The following is a 19,197-nucleotide window of genomic DNA, read 5'->3' on the forward strand; positions in this document are numbered from 1 at the left end:
CCGAAATGTGCTTTTTCCAGAGGCAGCTGGACTTCTTTTGGTTTTTCTTTGAAGATGTTTTGCTTCTCATCCAAGAAGCTTCTTCAGCTCTGACTGGATGGTGGGGAACGGAAGGATTTCTACTCCTTGCAGACAAAGCTGGTCATTTGCATCCTTTTTAGAGAGCCATTGAGGCCACTTGGGGGTTTTTCTGTGTCCTCAGGGTCACCTGAGTAGTACAAATAGCTGTGGAGCCATTCTTGGAACTGCTGAAAAGACTGTGCTGTAGACTGGAGATAGGAGATCCTCCTATCCCTCCCCCTCTCTTGAGAGAGGGCCATTCAATTTTGACATAGATGGCCTCTTTGACCCCTCTTTTAAACCAGTGGTCCTCTCTGTCCAAAATGTGAACTTTGCTGTCTTCAAAAGAGCGGCCATTGTCTTTTAAATGCAGATGGACTGCTGGATCTTGTCCTGATGGGTTTGTTCTCCTAGGTTGCGCCACGCGTTTGTGAAGTGGCTGTTTTGTTTCCCCAGCATACAGATCTGCACAGGGCTCACTGCATTGTACTGCATCTACCACGTTGCTCAGTTTCTGTCTGGGTGTTTTATCCTTGGGGTGGACAACCTTCTGCCTTCGTGTATTCTTGGGTTTGAAGTGTGCACGTATGTTGTGTCGGCTGAAGATCCTCCTGAGCTTTTCCGATATTCCTGCAATGTACGGAACGACAACATTGCTTCGTTTATTGCCCTCTTCGTTGTCTATTATGGAGGAGCTCCTGCAAGGTCTTTTTTGAGATTTGATGAAGGCCCACTTGGGGTAGCCACATGTTCTGAGGGCTTCGTTGATGTCTTTGGGTGATTTTTCTTTCCGATCTTTTTTCATCCCATACAGAGGGGGAGGGATACAACATCATTTACCTGCAGTCTACAACATGGTCCTTTCAGCAGTTCCAAGAAGGCCCCACACTCAGTTGCACCACTCAGGTGACTTTGAGGACACAGGTAAACCTCCAGGTAGCCTCAATGACTCTCTAAAAGAACGCAAATGACCAGCTTCGTCTGCAAGGAGTATAAAGCCTTCCATTCCTCACCATCCAGCCAGAGCTGAAGAAGCTTCTTGAATGAGAAGCGAAACATCTTCAAAGAAAGATCAGAAAGTCTAGTTGTCTCCTGAAAAAGCACCTTTGGGACAACTGTGACCTGGATGGCGGAGAATCTCCATAGACACTTCAACCCCTTCCAACATTTCAACCCTGAGCTACACATAATCCTCAATTTACGACCATAGTTAAGCTCCCAAACTTCCACTGCTAAGCAAGACAGTTGTAAAGCGAATTCTGCCCTATTTTACGATTTTTCTTGCCACTGTTATTAAACGGATTATTGTAGTTCTTAAGTTAGGAACACGGTTGTTAAACGAATCTGGCTTTCCCGTGAACCTTGCTGGTCAGACGGTCGCAAAAAAGGGATCGCGTGACTCCCCCGGCACACGGCAACGGTCGTAAATATGAGCCAGTTGCCAAACATCTGAATTCTGATCACCTGACTGTGGGGAGGCTGCAGTGGTTGTAAATCGGGCTGACCTAATTTCTCCAATTGTGTATTTTAATTTGGATTTTTAATGGGGGATTTTAACTGTCGGGCCAAAATGTTTAATTTATTTTTAAATTGTTTTTAAATTTTGTATTTGATGTTTTTTTTTACTTCTGGCTGTTCACTGCCCTGAGTCCTTCGGGAGAAGGGCGGTATATACATTTAAATATTAAATTAAATTAAGTGTGAAAAACGGCCATAAGTCACTTTTTTTGAGGGCCGTCGTAACTTGGAACGGTCACTCAATGATCTGTTGTGAATCAAGGACTATCTGTATGGGCAAGAAACTCCGGTCTCAGCCTGCCAGATGATCTGACGTGGCATAAGGCAGGTTCAAAGATGGATCAGCATGTGAAGATCCTGCTTGGTAGCCCTTGCAACAGGCTGCAATTCAACAGGAAAATTCAGCTGGCTCTATACCAGAGGTGGGTTTCAGCAGGTTCTGACCAGTTCTGGAGAACCGGTAGTGGAAATTTTGAGTAGTTCGGAGAACCAGTAGTAAAAATTCTGACTGGTCCCGTCCACATCTATTCTCTGCCTCCTGAATCCCAGCTGATCGGGAGGAATGGGGATTTTGCAGTAACCTTCCCCTGCCACACCCACCATGCCACGCCCACAAGCCATACCACGCCCACCAAGCCACGCCCACAGAACCGGTAGTAAAAATTTTTGAAACCCACCACTGCTCTACACCACTCGAAGAAGTGTTCAAAAGTTTCCTTCTTTTTTGAAGCTGCTTCTGACACCTAAATCTCTCTCTCTCCCCTTTTTTTTAACCCAGAGACGGAGTTTTTTTTCCATCCTCACAGCTGGGGTCCACAAAGTTTAAGCCAAAAGGGCAAGAGGGGAGCCACGACAGGGGAGGGGGGGGGTCACATGTTCAGAACCGTAGTGGCGCAGTGGTCAGAATGCGGCACTGCTGGCAAAAACTCTGCCCACACAGCCAGGAGTTCGATCCCTGACCGGCTCACGGTTGACTCAGCCTTCCGTCCTTCCAAAGTTAGTAAAAATGAGGACCCGGATTGTTGGGGGCAGGAGGCTGACTCTGTAAACCGCTTAGAGAGGGCTGTCAATGCACTGTGAAGCGGTATATAAGTCTAAGGGCTAAATGGGAAGGAAGGAAGGAAGGAAGGAAGGAAGGAAGGAAGGAAGGAAGGAAGGAAGGAAGGAAGGAAGGAAGGAAGGAAGGAAGGGAGGGACAAGAGGCTGACTCTGTAAACCGATTAGAGAGGGCTGTAAAAGCACTGTGAAGCGGTATATAAGTCTAAGGGCTAAATGGGAAGGAAGGAAGGAAGGAAGGAAGGAAGGAACGAAGGAAGGAAGGAAGGAAGGAAGGGAGGGAGGGACAAGAGGCTGACTCTGTAAACCGATTAGAGAGGGCTGTAAAAGCACTGTGAAGCGGTATATAAGTCTAAGGGCTAAATGGGGAGGGAGGGAGGGGCAAGAGGCTGACTCTGTAAGCCGCTTAGAGAGGGCTGTAAAAGCACTGTGAAGCGGTATATAAGTCTAAGGGCTAAATGGGAAGGAAGGAAGGAAGGAAGGAAGGAAGGAAGGAAGGAAGGAAGGAAGGAAGGAAGGAAGGAAGGAAGGAAGGAAGGAAGGGAGGGACAAGAGGCTGACTCTGTAAACCGATTAGAGAGGGCTGTAAAAGCACTGTGAAGCGGTATATAAGTCTAAGGGCTAAATGGGAAGGAAGGAAGGAAGGAAGGAAGGAAGGAAGGAAGGAAGGAAGGAAGGGAGGGAGGGACAAGAGGCTGACTCTGTAAACCGATTAGAGAGGGCTGTAAAAGCACTGTGAAGCGGTATATAAGTCTAAGGGCTAAATGGGAAGGAAGGAAGGAAGGAAGGAAGGAAGGAAGGAAGGAAGGAAGGAAGGAAGGAAGGGACAAGAGGCTGACTCTGTAAACCGCTTAGAGAGGGCTGTAAAAGCACCATGAAGCGGTATATAAGTCTAAGGGCTATTGCTATTCTCTCTCTTTCTCTCTTTCCCACCCTCTCTCCTTCCTTCGTGCCCTTTTCTTTCTTTCTTTTCTTTCCTTCCTTCTAGTCTCTCCTGCCTTCCCTTCTTTTTCTCAATTTTTTTCTTTCTCTCCTGGTCCTCCATTTCTCATTTCCCTTCTTTTTCTCTCCCTCTTCCTTCCTCTCCTCCCTCCCTCGGTCCCTCCCTCCCTCCCTCCTCTTTCTTTCTTTCTTTCTTTCTTTCTTTCTTTCTTTCTTTCTTTCTTTCCTCCTTCCTTCCTTCCTTCCTTTCTCTCTCTTTTTCTCCCTCCCTCTCTCTTTCCCTCCCTCTTGCTTTCTTTATTTCTTTCTTTCTTTCTCTACCTTCCCTTTTTTCTCTATTTTTTTCTTTCTATCCTGCTCCTCCATTTCTCATTTCTCTTCTCTTTTTTGCTCCCTCTTCCTTCTCCCTCCCTCCTTTCTCTCCCTCCCTCCCTCCCTCCCTCCCTCCCTTCCTTCCTTCCTTCCTTTCCCTCTTTCTTTCTTTCCCTCTTTCTTTCTTTTTCTTTGTCTACCTTCCTTTCTTTTTCTTGTAAGAGTCGTAGTGATGCAGTGTTTGGAATGCAGGCTAACTCACTGCTCACTGTTAGGAGTTCGATCCTGACCAGCTCAAGGTTGACTCAGCCTTCCATCCTTCCAAGGTCACTAAATGAGGACCCAGATTGCTGGGGGCAATAGGCTGACTCTGTAAACCGCTTAGAGAGGGCCGTAAAGCACTGTGAAGTGGTATATAAGTCTTAAGTGCGATAGCTATTGCTATTCATGGGTGATACAGGTGTTCCTTGACTTACGACTGTCATGGAGCCTGCCCATCATGCTCGCATGTTGTGGCAGTCATAAAACTGGTTAGTGGCATGACCAGTCTGATTTTACAACTTTTTAAGTGAATGCCACAGTCACTCAGCGAACCAGTGACCAGCGGTCATTCCAGGGGGGCAGTTTTGCCAAAATTTAGAAATAAGTGCAGATATTCTGGTCAAAACATCATAAAACATGGACATTTGACTGCAGGAAGCTGCAAATGGCTATAAATGTGGTTGGAAGTTCAGTCACATGACCGTGGGGTGGGTGGGTGGGTTAAGGGGTCTGCGACCATCAGAACTTTGAATCCGGGTTCTATGTACCTCCACGATAAATCCGCTGTGACTTCAAATGGTCACTGAGCCACCGGTTGTAAGGCTTAGGATGCACCATTTGTGGCCGCCATCTTGATTTTTTGGACTGTGGAAAACCCCAGCTGGCTCACACACAAACACACCACAGACCTTGGCAGGCTCCGGTACGGATGTTGGGAATGAATCCGCGGCGACAAGGGTGCGGCTGGGCCGGACACATCTCGCAGGGGTGGCCCCAGGCGCGGCCGATGGTGGCACAGCACATGGTTTTGGTGCACACGATCCCACTCAGCTGGCCTTGGCACATCTGTTTGTTCACCTGGCTGAAGCAGGGTCCCGTGCGGTAATCTAGGGAAGAAAGAAGAATGGTGGTCAGTGCTAAACCAGAAATGGGGGTCCCTTGGATGAGCAGGAAAGACACCCCCCCCCCCCCGAGGAAGGGTGCAAAGGGGGCTTCGCATACGTCTCCCGTCACAGTCTGTGGGCTGCCAATGTTTGGTGAGCAAATTTGCTTCCTGGAGAAGCTATTTTTACCAATGCTGGGCAGTTCTCTGTTTCTGGACAAATGTTGGCTTGTTGTCGGTCAGTGGGGTTAAGAGTTGGGGGAGGGGATTTGAGGCCCTAAGAAAGAGGATCTTCTAGGTGCCCCTTGAATCAGTGGAACAGCTTCCTTCCAGAAGTTTTGGGTGCTCCATCACTGGCAGCTTTTAAGAAGAGACTGGACAACCACTTGTCTGAAATAGTATAGGGTTTCCTGCCTGAACAGGGGGTTGGACTAGAAGACCTCCAGGGTCCCCTCCAACTCTGTAATTCTGTTATTCTGTAATGTGGTTTCTGTCATTGAGGGCTTTCAGCAATTTTAAAATAGTGGAAATTAGTTTTGTTTTTATTTGATTTGCACGGACACCCACTCAACGCACAAGCTCTGGGCAGCAAAAGAATAATTTAAAATGAGTAAGAAAAGCATCAGAAAGAAAGAGGAAGAGAGAGGAAGGAGAGGAGGAGGGAAGAGGGGAGAAGGAAGAAAGAGAAGGAGAGGAGGAAAGAGAGGAAGAGGTAGAAGAGGAAGGAGGAAGAAGAGGAAAAGGAAGACAAGGAAAGAAGAGGGAGAGGATTGGAGGAAAAGAGGGAGAGGAAGAAGAGGGAAAGGGAGAAGAGAGGAAGTGGAGGAGAAAAAGAGAAAGAGAAAAAGAGAGGGATGTAGAGGTGAAGAGAGAGAGGAAGAGAAGAAGAGGATGAGAAGGAGAAGGAGAAGAAAAGGGAGAGAAAGAGAAGAGGAGAAAAAGGTGGAAGAGAGAGAGGACTGGAAGAGGGAAAGGGAGGAGAGAGGAAGTGAAGGAGAAAAGAGGAAGAAGTAAAAGAGGAGGAGGAAAAGATGAAGAGGAGGAGAGGAAGAGAAGGAGAAGAAAACAGAGAAAAAGAAGAGGAGAAAAAGGTGAAAGGGAAGAGGGAGAGGAGAGGAAAAAGGAGAGGGACAAGAAGAGGAAGAAAAGAAGGGGAGGGAAAAAGAGGCAGAAGAAGAGGAAGAGAAGGAGAAGAAGACAAACAGAAGAGGAAAAGATGGAAAAGAGAGGGAGAAGAAGAGGAAGAAAAATAGGAGGAAGAGAAGCGAAAGAAGATAAATCGGGTGGATGAAAAAACAATTTCCAGAACGGCAAACATATTGATGTAGACTTTACACCACCCGAAAAAATGACATTTCCTCTCCCCAATACACTAAAGGGGAGTGGGGGGGACACCCCTCAGTCTCCCCCATTTTGCAGCTGGACAATCTCCCCGCAACCCCTTCGGGAATGACCACGTTTTTAAACTCTGGAAAGCGCCTCTCGAAGGGGTTTCCAACTCTTCATCTCCACCCTCCCCACGGGATTCGGTCAACGGGGTGACCCACTGAGATTTCCTGCCTTTGAAACCCGACAGACCCAAGGAGAGATCCCACCCACCCAGCCCAGCCATCTGCAAAGAAGGACGGGGGTCTTGAAGGACAAGCGAGGCATTGTCAGGGCAGGGAAAACATCTTTTCTTAATTTCCTGGCCTCCGGCGCGGACTGCCTTTCCCACGTTCTGGCCGTCATCGTTGATTTTAGCCGCCGGTCCGAGGCTGCAGGGGTGGGCAGCTTGCAGGAATTTGGGGGGCGGCGGTGGTGGGTGTCCTCCTGTGTGGTGTGATGGATTAGAGGTGGAGCCTCTCACCCCACAATCAGGAGGTTGTGAATTCAATCTTAGGTAGAGGCAGATATTTCTCTCTCTGGGCACAATGAGAATATATCTGCTGAACAAAACTCCGCATTGGCGACAGGCAGAGCATCCGGCCAGGAAATACTCAGCTCCATTCAGTTGCCCAGACTCTACATGGGGCTCCCCTTGAGGAGCACCCGGAGGCTCCAACTGGCGCAGAGTGCGGCCGCGCGGGCGGTTATGGGAGCAACATGGCGCTCCGTGTGACACCTCTCCTGCGCGAGCTGCACTGGCTCCCGGTGGTCTTCCGGGTGCGCTTCAAGGTTTTGGTTACCACCTTTAGAGCGCTCCATGGCTTAGGACCTGGTTATCTACGGGACCGCCTACTACCACAAACAGCCTCCCACCGGCCAATACACTCCCACAGAGAGGGGCTCCTCCGGGTGCCGTCAGCCAAACAATGTCAACTGGCGGCCCCCAGGGGGAGGGCCTTCTCTGTGGGGGCACCTACGATCTGGAACGAGCTCCCCCCCAGAGATACGGAGGATCCCGGATCTGCGCACTTTCCGCCGTGCTCTTAAGACCCTCCTATTCCAGCAAGCCGGCCTGGCCTAATTTTCTCCCCTGTTTTAAAATTCTTTTAAATCGAAATTTTAATCTGTTTTAAATTATTGGGATTTTTAATTGTCTCGGGCTAAATTATTTAATCTGGTTTTAATTATGTCTTTTAACTTTTGTATCTATGTATTTTATTTTGTGCCTGTTCACCACCCTGAGTCCTTCGGGAGTAGGGCGGTATATAAATTTAATAAAAACAAAACAAACAAAACAAACAAAACTCCACCCTGCAAAGGGTTATGGGGTCGTTAAAAGAGGATGGTGGGTGTCCTCCTCTTATTTTAGCAAGGGGTCCAGCATCAACGTCTCAGAGTCAGTGGTTGGGCACAGGTGGGACCCTGCAGGCTGACAAACGTGTATATTATCCGTTACAAGGGTCCTGCCTAAACATTTGGGGATGTTCTGGCTGATTTTCTCAAATGCAGGTAGCCCTCAACTTATGACCGCAATTGGCCCACAATTCTTGTTACTCAACAAGGCTGTGGTTAGGTGAATTTTGCCCCATTGTACGACCGTTCTTGCTGATCTGTCCCCGTCTACACACACACACACAAACACAGCCAGCCGAGGGTTAAGAAAGCACTTGGCATGCACACAGGTCGTTACCTCAAACTTGGCAGCAATATAATCACCGTCTGCCAAGAGTTTTACTGCAACAGATAACATAAAATTACATACGCATTGCAAATAGTCCAGCAAAACAATATCCCTTCGGCAGCTTCAGACGTTGTTCAAGTGACTAGCCAAAGTTAGTTTTTGTTCGTCACGGAGTTTTACCAGCCACCACCCTCTCTTATATAGTCTCTGGGGTGTGGTCCAGTGACTCAGCTATAATCCCTAGCACGAATATCGGAAAAGCTCAGGAGGATCTTCAGCCAACACAACATACGTGCACACTTCAAACCCAAGAATACACGAAGGCAGAAGCTTGTTCACCCCAAGGACAAAACACCCAGACAGAAACTGAGCAACGTGGTAGATGCAGCACAATGCAGTGAGCCCTGTGCAGATCTGTATATTGGGGAAACAAAACAGCCACTTCACAAACGCGTGGCATAACCTAGGAGAACAAACCCATCAGGACAAGATTCAGCAGTCCATCTGAATTTAAAAGACAAAGGCCACTCTTTCGAAGACAGCAAAGTCCACATTCCTCCCCCCTCTTAAAGTGTGTTTAATTCCTCATCCTGGCTGGGGAATTCTGGGAGTTGAAGTCCACCCATCTTAACATTACCCCCGGTTGAGAAAGCCCATCCTGGAGACTGAACAGGACCCCCAAGGCCAACCTTTGGGAAGGAAGGAGCCAGACACCCTCCCCCCTTTTTCTTTTTAAGTCCTGCTCCCAAAATAGACTTGGGGAAGGGGGGAGAAGGGGGGAAGGCAGAGAAATGGACAAAAATAGATTTCCTGATTTAAGTTCCCAGCAAGTGACGGAGAACAGCCGAAGCTGTCTGCAGTGCCTAGGCAGGGGCGGGAAGGGGAGGGGAGGGGAGGGCGAGCTGGCGGAGGGCCAGAGCACATCTGGATCTAATTGGAAGAGGTCAGGTGATCAAAGATTTAATGAGGCTGCAATCAAATTTTATTAAGGCTCAGACATGGGATTGACCCCCCCCCTCTCCGTACACGAGAAAGGCTGTAAACTGCCCCACATGGTCAACTCTGTCCTGTCCCAAAACACAATTTTAAGGCACCTGGTAACCAGGGGTGAAATGTAAAATTTGTTACTACCGGTTCTGTGGGCGTGGCTTGGTGGTGAGGGTAATGTGACTGGGTGGGCGTGGCCAACTTTTTTTAAAAAAAACTTTTCAAAGCATTTTTTCTGCAAATGCAAAATAATGCTTTGAAAGCCTCTGCCGATCAGGCAACACAGCTGAGATCGTCAGAGGCTTTTCAAAGCATTTTTTAAACCACCTCTTCCGCCGAAGAGGTTGCAGAAAAAAATGCTTTAAAAGCCTCTCTGACGATCCCAGCTGAGTTGCCTGATCATCAGAGAGGCTTTTCAAAGCATTTTTTTAAAAGCCTCATTGACGATCCCAGCTGAGTTGCCTGATCATCAGAGAGGCAACTCAGCTGGGATTGTCAGAGAGACTTTGAAAGCATTTTTTTCTGCGACCTCTTCGGCGGAAGAGGTGGTTAAAATAATGCTTTGAAAAGCCTCTGACGATCCCAGCTGAGCCGTGTGATCATCAGAGGCTTTTTTTTTTACTTTTAAAAGCATTTTTTCAGCGGAAGAAGTTGTAGAAAAAATGCTTTTAAAAGTAAAAAATAAAAAGCCTCTGATGATTGCACGGCTCAGCTGGGCAATGGGGGGGGGTGCAGGGATTTTTGCTACCGGTTCTCCCGCCTGCCGCCATCGCTACCGGATCGGGTGATCCGGTCCAAACCGGGAACATTTTACCCCTGCCAGTAACCCATTTGTTCTTTTTCTTCCCAACAGAAGCCCACCCTTGGCCAACTTCCATGAGGACTAGAACCTTAGCCGTGTTTTTAGGGAGAACGCCCTCTCAACTGCTGGAGTACAAGGGGGGTAGATTTCTTTCATCTTGCAAACCATTGTTTGGCGAGTATCTGAAGTTACAACGGCGGGAGGGGGGAGGAGAAGAGAGGCTGAATACTGCTCCTCGCACTTACAACTGTGGCATCATCCCCATAGTCATTGGGATCAAAATTTGGGTGCTTCGCATGGGACTACGACAATTGCAGCATCCTGGGGGGTGGTGCTCCTGTGATCGCCCTGAAATTCTCAGATCTGGCTTTGCTACGCTGTAACCACTTGGCTTCAAGGGTCTTTCTTTTCTGACTATCCAAGCTGGGACAGGCCTGACACTTAGGGATTTTGGCGTGCGATTTTCAGTTCTGGCTTTGCACTATTGCAATTCAGGTCGTCCTCAACTTAAAACCACAACGGAGCCCCAAATCTCTGTTGTTACGTGAGACATTTGTTAAGTGAGTTTTGCCCCATTTTACGACCTTTCTTGCCACCGTTCTTAAATGAATCCCTGCAGCGGATAAGTTAGCGACACAGCTGTTCAGTGAATCTGGCTTCCCCTTTGACTGTGCTTGTCAGGAAGTCACAAAAGAGGATCACGTGACCCCCGGGACACTGCGACCGTCATAAGGATGAACCACTTGCTAAGTGTCTGAATTTTGATGACTTGAGCATGGGGAAGCCACAAAGGTCGTAACTGTGAAAAACGGTCATCACTTTTTAAAGTGATGTGGTAACTTTGAACGGTCACTAAAGGAAATGTTGTAGGCCGAGGACTACCTAATTGATCTCTAATAAACTATACCTTTCTCAACAAACGGAGCCAAGGATTGTTTTTATTTAGAGGTTTGAGATGTGGCAGGCTTGATAGTTGTAACTTCAAACCGTCACTAAAAGAACAGTTGTAAGTCAAGGACTGACTGTACCTGTGTGGAAGCAACCCAAGACTCCTGTCAACCCCGAAGCTGGTCTGACCGAAGCCATTTTGTTGCTTCAGGGTTGCGACACTGAAGCTGAGGGATAGGGATAGGGGAATAGAGATAGCTGGGGTTTTGTAGTCAAAACAAAATACTTTCTCCTGGGAACCAAGGTCATTCCCACCGATGGCCGGAGAGAGGAGGAGTGATGTTACCAGGCAAGCAGACGGTATTTTGATTGGACCATGTGAATGATTGGCGGGAGGGGGGGACTTTTACTTTTAATTAGGTGTAAACCATGGGAATATTTAGAGTCAGTTTTCACCAGCCTGTGCCAATATGATATGTCCAATAAAAATAATATTTGAGGGATCTCCTTGCCTCGGAGTCCGGTTTGTGTCAACCGTAAAATTGGCTGAACTGTGGACATTTTCTTTTGTAGTTTTTCTAGTTTCTTCTTCTCACAGCTTCAGGGCCGACACAGCCTGGAGCAAAGGGACCAGGGAGTGGGTGGGTTGTTGAGATAGTTGGGGTGCTGTAGCCAAAATAAAGTTCTTTTCCCTGGGAATCAAGGACGTGGGCGCAGGTATTTGAGAGGTGGAGACTGAGGTCACCTAGCAACTGGACTACATGCTGATTGGACCAAGTGATTGATGACTCTGGGACAGGGGTGAAATTCAAAATTTTTCCCTACCAGTTCTGTGGGCGTGGCTTGGTGGGCGTGGTGTGGCTTGGCGGGCTTGGCAGGGGAAGGATACTGCAAAATCTCCATTCCCACCCCACTCTGGGGCCAATGGTATTTGCCGGTTCTCCAAACTACTCAAAATTTCCGCTACCGGTTCTCCAGAACCTGTTAGAACCTGCTGGATTTCACCCCTGCTCTTGGAGAAAGTGACGAAGCTTTACTTTTAATTGGGTGTAAAACCTGGCGGGAACTTAGAGCCGGTTTTTCACCAAGAAAATGCCGAGCCAATTTGATATATCCCAATAAAATGTTTTTTGAGGAATAGGCCTTCCGCGGAGTTCTTATGGAATGGGATGTATTCCTTGGAACACTGACAACTGCATTAGCCGACATTCTCACTTCGTAGTCCGGATGCTCATGAGATGTTACCTGGAAAGGCACTTCTAGCAAATACCCTAATCTCAGAAGGCACGGATGTTTCTAAAGTGGACGGAGACGCGATAAGCACACTCTTAAATCGGACAGCACTTGTGCAAAAATAGCTTTTCCGGACAGCAGATAAAGAAGTCGGGACCCCTTTTTGGCAAAGCTTCTGAAGACAGAAATACAAGCAACCCTTGTGTCACAACTTCAATTGAGCTCCAAATTTCTGTTGCTAAACTAGCAACCGATCTTCATATGGGGAGATGGGGAGAAACAGACTCAGGCTCAACCCATCCAAGACCGAGTGGCTGTGGTTTCCGACATCCCGATATAGTCAGTTGGTGCCATCACTGACTATTGGGGGCGAGTCATTGGCCCCCACGGAGAGGGTTCGCAACTTGGGTGTCCTCCTGGACTCACGGCTGTCTTTAGAAGAGCACATGACGGCCGTGGCCAGGGGGACTTTTTATCAGGTTCGCCTGATCCGCCAGTTGCGTCCCTTTCTGGATCGGGACTCGTTAAATACGGTCACTCATGCTCTTGTCACTTCCCGCTTGGACTACTGCAATGCTCTCTACATGGGGCTCCCCTTGAGGAGCACCCGGAGCTCCAGCTGGTCCAGAATGCGGCCGCGCGGGTGGTTATGGGAGCGACGTGGCGCTCCCATGTGACCCCCCTCCTGCGCGAGCTGCACTGGCTCCCGGTGGTCTTCCGGGTGCGCTTCAAGGTTTTGGTTACCACCTTTAGAGCGCTCCATGGCATCGGACCGGGGTATCTATGAGACCGCCTTCTGCTACCAATAGCCTCTCACCGACCAGTACGCTCCCATAGAGAGGGGCTCCTCAGGGTGCCGTCGGCCAAACAGTGTCGACTGGTGGCCCCCAGGGGGAGAGCCTTCTCTGTGGGGGCACCTACCATCTGGAACGAGCTCCCCCCAGAGATACGGAAGATCCCGGACCTGCGCACGTTTCGCCGTGCTCTCAAAACTTTTCTATTTCAGCAAGCTGGCCTGGCCTAACTCCCCTCTTTTAAATTATTTTTTAAATTTTTTAATTCGTGATTTTATAAATTGGGTGTTTTAATCTGTGTTTCGGCCAAAATATTTAATAATTTTAAGGGATTTTTAATATTTGTATTATCTGTATTTTATCTTGGCTGTTCACCGCCCTGAGTCCTTCGGGAGTAGGGCAGTATAGAAATTTGATTAAGTAAATAAGTAAATAAATAAATATGTTTTAGCCTCCAGTCCCATAATCATCTTTGTTGCTCTTCTCTGCCCATCTTTCTAGAGTCTCAACATCTTTTTTACATCATGGCGACCAAAACTGGATGCAGGATTCCAAGTGTGGTCTCACCAAAGCCTTATAAAGCGGTATTAACCCTTCACGTGATCTTGATTCTATCCCTCTTTTTATGCGGCCGAGAACTGGGTTGGCTTTTTTGGCAACTGAGGGCTCATAATTAAGGGATTTTATTTTATTTATTTATTTATTTTATATCAAATTTATATACCGCCCTTCTCCCTGAGCACTCAGGGCGGTGTACAGCCAAATAAAAACATAAACTACAAACATTAAAATACTATTAAAAAGATATATATAAATTTGGCCCCGTAATTAAAAAACAATGACAAACCAGTTAAAAACATTTAAAAGTGTTAAACCAGCCCGGCTTGCTGAAAAAAGAAAGTTTTAAAGGCATGGCGGAAGGCACCGAGGTCTTGGATTCTCCTTATCTCTGGGGGCAGTTGGTTCCAGAGGGTGGGTGCCCCCACAGAGAAGGCCCTCCCCCTGGGGGTCACCAGCCTACATTGTCCACTAGGACTCCAAAATGAGCCTTGGTGGCACAGCAGACTAAAGCACTGTTAAGTAACACCAGCTGCCTGCAATTACTGCAAGTTCGAATCTCACCAGGCTCAAGGTTGACTCAGCCTTCCATCCTTTCGAGGCAGGTAAAATGAGGACCCCGATTGTGGGGGCAATAAGCTGACTTTGTATAAAAAAGAACACCGCATGGGGGGCCCCGAAAGCCCTACTAAGCGGGTATATACAAAAAGTATGAAGGCTGTTGCTTAACGCATTGTAATCCGCCCTGAGTTTCCAGAGAAGGGCGGCATATAAATCGAACCAATTAAAAAAAATAAAAATAAAATCCCTCTCGCAGTTACTGCTGTTGAGTCAAGAGTGGTCAAACCAGTGGTGGGTTCCTCCCGGTTCAGTCCGGTTCGGCTGAGCCGGTAGCGGTGACGATATGACGTCACCAAACCGGTTCTCCCCCCCGCCCTCCCACCCCCCCACCCTCCCACGTTATTCTTATTTGATCCCACCCCCAATCTATTGCTGCCTCCTGAGTCCCAGCTGATGACTAGAGGGAAAAAAACTGTTTAAACTCTTGCCGCGGGGCTTCAAAGGGCCGCCCTACAGCTGATCAGTGTTAAAAGCAAACAAATGAATCGGGTCGTAAGTGTGAGGACTGATCGTAAGTGCGAGAACCTTCCAGAAATGACTCTGACCAGCTAGCCATGCCCATCTAGTCACATGACCTCCAAGCCACACCCACAAAATAAGCCACGCCCACAGAACCGGTAGTAAAAAAATTTAGAACCCACCCCTGGGTCAAACCCGTCATTGTTGGGGTATCAGAAGCACTGAAGACTGAGTGGCCACAAGAGCAAGACCGAGTGGAACCAGAGTGTCAACTCTGAAGTGAAGCCATCTTGGAGGCTACAACAGAGGGAGGCAAGGGTGGGGTGCTGGGGGTTCGTAGGGGTTCAGGAGACCCTCTAGCTAAGACTCTGTGCAATTCGGAGAACCCCCAAATCCCACGCTTGGCTGTGTCAGACTGCGATGCTATCTCAAAATTAAATGAATTTCCAAACTGCCAATCTTTAAGGAAATCTTTCTTTAATTGAGCACAGCCACCGGATCATGACTCCACGTGGACAAGACTGACCTTTTGCCTCCCAATCCCTCCCTTTCCGATCCCCAAATCTCTGCTTCTCATTGGCTATCTTCCAAGTCATTCTTCAGACTCCTTTTCTCATCATTTCCCAGGAATGTGCCCCCTCCCCTCATTTCCACGACAACCCGGCTTCAAAGGGATTTGGCAGGCAAAAGTGTCAGAGTTTATCTCTCGCTCTACTCTGCTCTCTATACCAGCGTTGAAACGCTGACATCTGCCTCCCCGTCGGGGAATCGAACCCCGGTCTCCCGTGTGACAGGCGGGGATACTTACCACTATACCACCCAACCCTCCCCTCCCAGGAGTCCCCACGCAGCTTGTTTTGGAGTTCAGGGCGCATGCGGAGTCTCAGGGAGGGCGAAAAACGGTCCTACCGGAAGTTCAGGAAGGCTGGAAACAGGCCCGTTTCCAGCCTCCAGAGGGCGTCCAGAGCCTTGGGAGGCTGTTTTCGCCTTCTTGGAGGTGCGAGGAAAGCCTCCGGAACCCGGGGAGGGCAAAAAGGCCCCCCACCCCCGGGACATGTTGCAGGAGGCCGACTAGGCCACGCCCACCATGGCCACACCCACCCAGCAACTGGGCAGAGAACCCCTTGCTAAAATTTTTGAAGCCCCTTGGAGAGAGGGGGGAAATAGTTAGATGGGGTTTTGCAGCCAAAACAATAAAGCTTTCCTGTGGGAACCAAGGACATTCTCACAGAATGTGGCTGGCCAGAGGAGGAGTGAAGTAACCAAGCAACCGGCCAGCACCTGGATTGGACAGCATGACCAGTGACTTGGGAGGGAAAGGGGAAACTTTTTAATTAGGTGAAAGCCGCGGGAAATCTCAGAGCCGGTTTTCACCAGCTGTGCCAATATGATGTATCCAATAAATTGTTCTTTGAGGAATTTGCCTGCCTCGGAGTTCTGGCTTCTATGGGTGCATTACTTGGAACGCTGACACGCAGACTGATTGGCCCAATCTCCAAGGACTCCATGCATGGCTGGCTGAGGAATTCTGGGAGTTGAAGTCCACAAGTCTTAAAGTTGCCATATTTGGAGACCTGTGCCCAAAGAGATCCTAGTGCAGATAGGAAGTTGACTAAGAAAAGGTAGAACAGTTTGCTTCCCAATGGCGCTTCGTCTTCTCCAAGAGAACCAAGGTCTTCTACCCAACAGGGGTGAAGGTAGAAGGAAGGGAAGGAATGAAGATAAAGAAGAAGAAGATGGCCAAAGGCCAGTAGGAAAAGGCCAAATAACACAGAGAGAAGTGGGGTACTTCTTACTTTTCAACATCTTCATCAATGACTTGGACGAGGGGATAGATGGGGAACTCATCAAATTTGCAGATGACACCAAGCTGGCAGGAATAGCCGAAACTCCGGAAGATAGACTCAAGATACAGAAGGATCTGGACAGACTTGAATATTGGGGGCTATCTAACAAAATGAAATTCAACAGTGAACAAAGCAAGGTTCTACATTTAGGGAAGAAAAACAAAACGCACAGGTACCGTATATATGTGGTACCTTGTGTTAGGATATGGTTTGAGCCTAACAAGTTGTCCAGGCAATATATATATTCTGAGGTACTGTAAAATATTCAGTTGATGATATGCTACCATTGTGTGAGGAGTTGCTACTACTGTGCTATCATCGTTGGATGGATCTGCTACCATCGTGGTTTGTGAACCAGAGTGAGTTTGTTATTCTAACCAACTACTGTTTGTGTGGTAAGAAAATATCTGTAACTTCGGACTGATTTAACTGGCAAAGACTTGGATTTGTTTAAAGACTATGAGATGGTTTTTTCACTATAAAGTAAACTTTTGATAAACCAGTTTGCATATCTCTTATTCATTGCTCTCAGCAACGTTTCTCTGTGCTCTACACTCTGCTGGTTGGTAACACAACAACAATATCCTTAACACCTTGCTCAATAGTAGTAACTGTGAGAGGGATCTTGGAGTCCTGGTGGACAATCACTTAAATAGGAGCCAGCTGTGTGCAGCAGCTGCCAAAAAAGCCAACACAGTTCTGGGCTGCATCAACAGAGGGATAGAATCAAGATCACGGGAAGTGTTAATACCACTTTATAAGGCCTTGGTAATAAGGCCACACTTGGAATCCTGCATCCAGTTTTGGTCGCCACGATGTAAAAAAGATGTGGAGACTCTAGAAAGAGTGCAGAGAAGAGCAGCAAAGAGGATTATAGGGGACTAAAGGCTAAAACATATGAAGAACGGTTGCAGGAATTGAGTGGGTCTAGTTTAATGAAGAGAAGGACTAAGGGGAGACATGATCGCAGTCTTCCAATATCTCAGGGGCTGCCCCAAAGAAGAGGGAGTCAAGCTATTCTCCAAAGCCCCTGAGGGCAGGACAAGAAGCAACGGGTAGAAACTCATCCCGGAGAGAAGCAACCTGGAATGAAGGAGAAACTTCCTGACAGTGAGAACAACTAACCAGTGGAACGACTTGCCACCAGAAGTTGTGAATGCTCCAACAGTGGAAGTTTTAAGAAGAGCTTGTACAGCCACTTATCTGAAATGACGTAGGGCTTCCTGCCTGAGCAAGGGGTTGGACTAGAAGACCTCCAAGGTCCCTTCCAACTTTGTTATTCTCCAAGCATCTCTGCTAACCCTGGATAGGTTTAACTTTCCAGGTTCAGCAGCTCCCAAAGGAACCAAATTTTCTGGCTGGTTCAGTCCTCTTTGCCAACACCTGGCCTGCGGTCTCGGCATCCGGTGGCTTCAAAGGGTCCTAGCGAAGCCCCTTCCTCCTCTTACAGCCTTCCAGGTTGTCTGGAGTACAACTCCCATCATCCCCAGCTGGCTGGGGAGACCCAGAGCAGCAGCACCCAGCAGATCTGCAGAGAGGCCAAACATCAAAACTCTGATTGGCAGGGAAAAGAAATTCAACCCTGGGTTTAAGAGAAGAGGTTCAGGTGAAAAGTCTGTTTTGGAGAAAAGACATGGGACAGAGGCTAAGACTGCCCCCTCCCCCGAGATGGGTAGGCAGACCCTTCCTCAATTTGGGGGGGATTGGGGGTGCAAAGACAAAGGGGGGAGGAAGAGGAGTTTGCTTCCTGCCAATCCAATTATTTCCTCCCCTCCCCTCCAAAGGAAGTTGGCCCGCACGACCTTGGCAAGAGATCATAAGGACTAGCAGCAATTTGAAGCAGCTTCCATTCGAGAAACTGAGTTTTGGGGAAAGGGGCATCCAGACCTTTCCCCTTCCCCAATGCACGAATTGCTTTAATTTATTGCTTTAATTTAATTTTAATTTATATGCCGCCCTTCTCCGGAGACTCAGGGCGGCTTACAATGCGCTAAGCAATAGCCTTCATCCTTTTGTATATTTATACAAAGTCAGCTTATTGCCCCCACAATCCGGGTCCTCATTTCACCTACCTTAGAAAGGATGGAAGGCTGAGTCAACCTTGAGCCTGGCGAGATTCGAACTCACAGTAATTGCAAGCAGCAGTTCTTAATAACAGTGCTTAGTCCTTCCTACAAGAATGACCTTCCTGTACCTCCCCTCCCCTGTGTTATCTCCCCCCACCTTTTTTCCCCCCTCCTTCCAGAAAGACATCTGCATACTTGGATTGCAGACTTTTGCACGCTTTTCTGGGAATCGGCCTCCAGCGACTGAAGGGGATTTCCTTCGGACTCAAAAAAACTCCCTTGGGAGGTTTACAATAATTATGATTTAGGCTATTACACAGGCAGCCCCCCCCTCCCGCCCCAGGAAGACCGGGGATTAAAACCCATCCAAGAAGAAAGTCCAAAATTAATCTCCCACCCCCTCTCTCCCAATAAGCAGCTGCTCAGCTCGGCAAACCCCACAGGTTTGCAAACTCCGTTTGGCACTGTCCGGTTGCAGCTGCCCTCTTGACTGAACTCCCCTCCCTCCCTCCCTCCCACCCCAATCTTGAAGAAATCAAGATTCTGCACCTTTGCAAACTAGCAAATTGCCCCCAGCTTGGACTCCCTCCCTCCCTTCCTCACTTTTTTTTTTTTAATTTGATTTATATGCCCCCCTTCTCCGGAGACTCAGGGCGGCTTACAATGCGCTAAGCAATAGCCTTCATCCTTTTGTATATTTTTATACAAAGTCAGCTTATTGCCCCCACAATCTGGGTCCTCATTTTACCTACCTTTGAAAGGATGGAAGGCTGAGTCAACCTTGAGCCTTGGCGAGATTCGAACCTGCAGTAATTGCAGGCAGCTGGTCTTAATAACCAGCTTAATAACAGGGTGCCTTAG

General features: G+C 48.1%; 1 protein-coding gene across 1 annotated transcript in view; it reads right to left on the bottom strand.

Moving 5' to 3' along the window:
• The window catches only part of FBN3 (fibrillin 3), a 210,627-nt gene that overhangs the window by 143,774 nt on the left and 47,656 nt on the right, over positions 1-19,197 (bottom strand). The window contains exon 7 of the mRNA XM_087893746.1: positions 4,839-5,036. Coding sequence (XP_087749872.1) covers positions 4,839-5,036 — 198 coding nt within the window. The remainder of the gene's footprint in view (positions 1-4,838; positions 5,037-19,197) is intronic.

The sequence above is a fragment of the Pantherophis guttatus genome, chromosome 1 (assembly GCF_059756535.1).
Source record: "Pantherophis guttatus breed Tessera chromosome 1, ASM5975653v1, whole genome shotgun sequence".
Lineage (NCBI taxonomy): Eukaryota > Metazoa > Chordata > Lepidosauria > Squamata > Colubridae > Pantherophis > Pantherophis guttatus.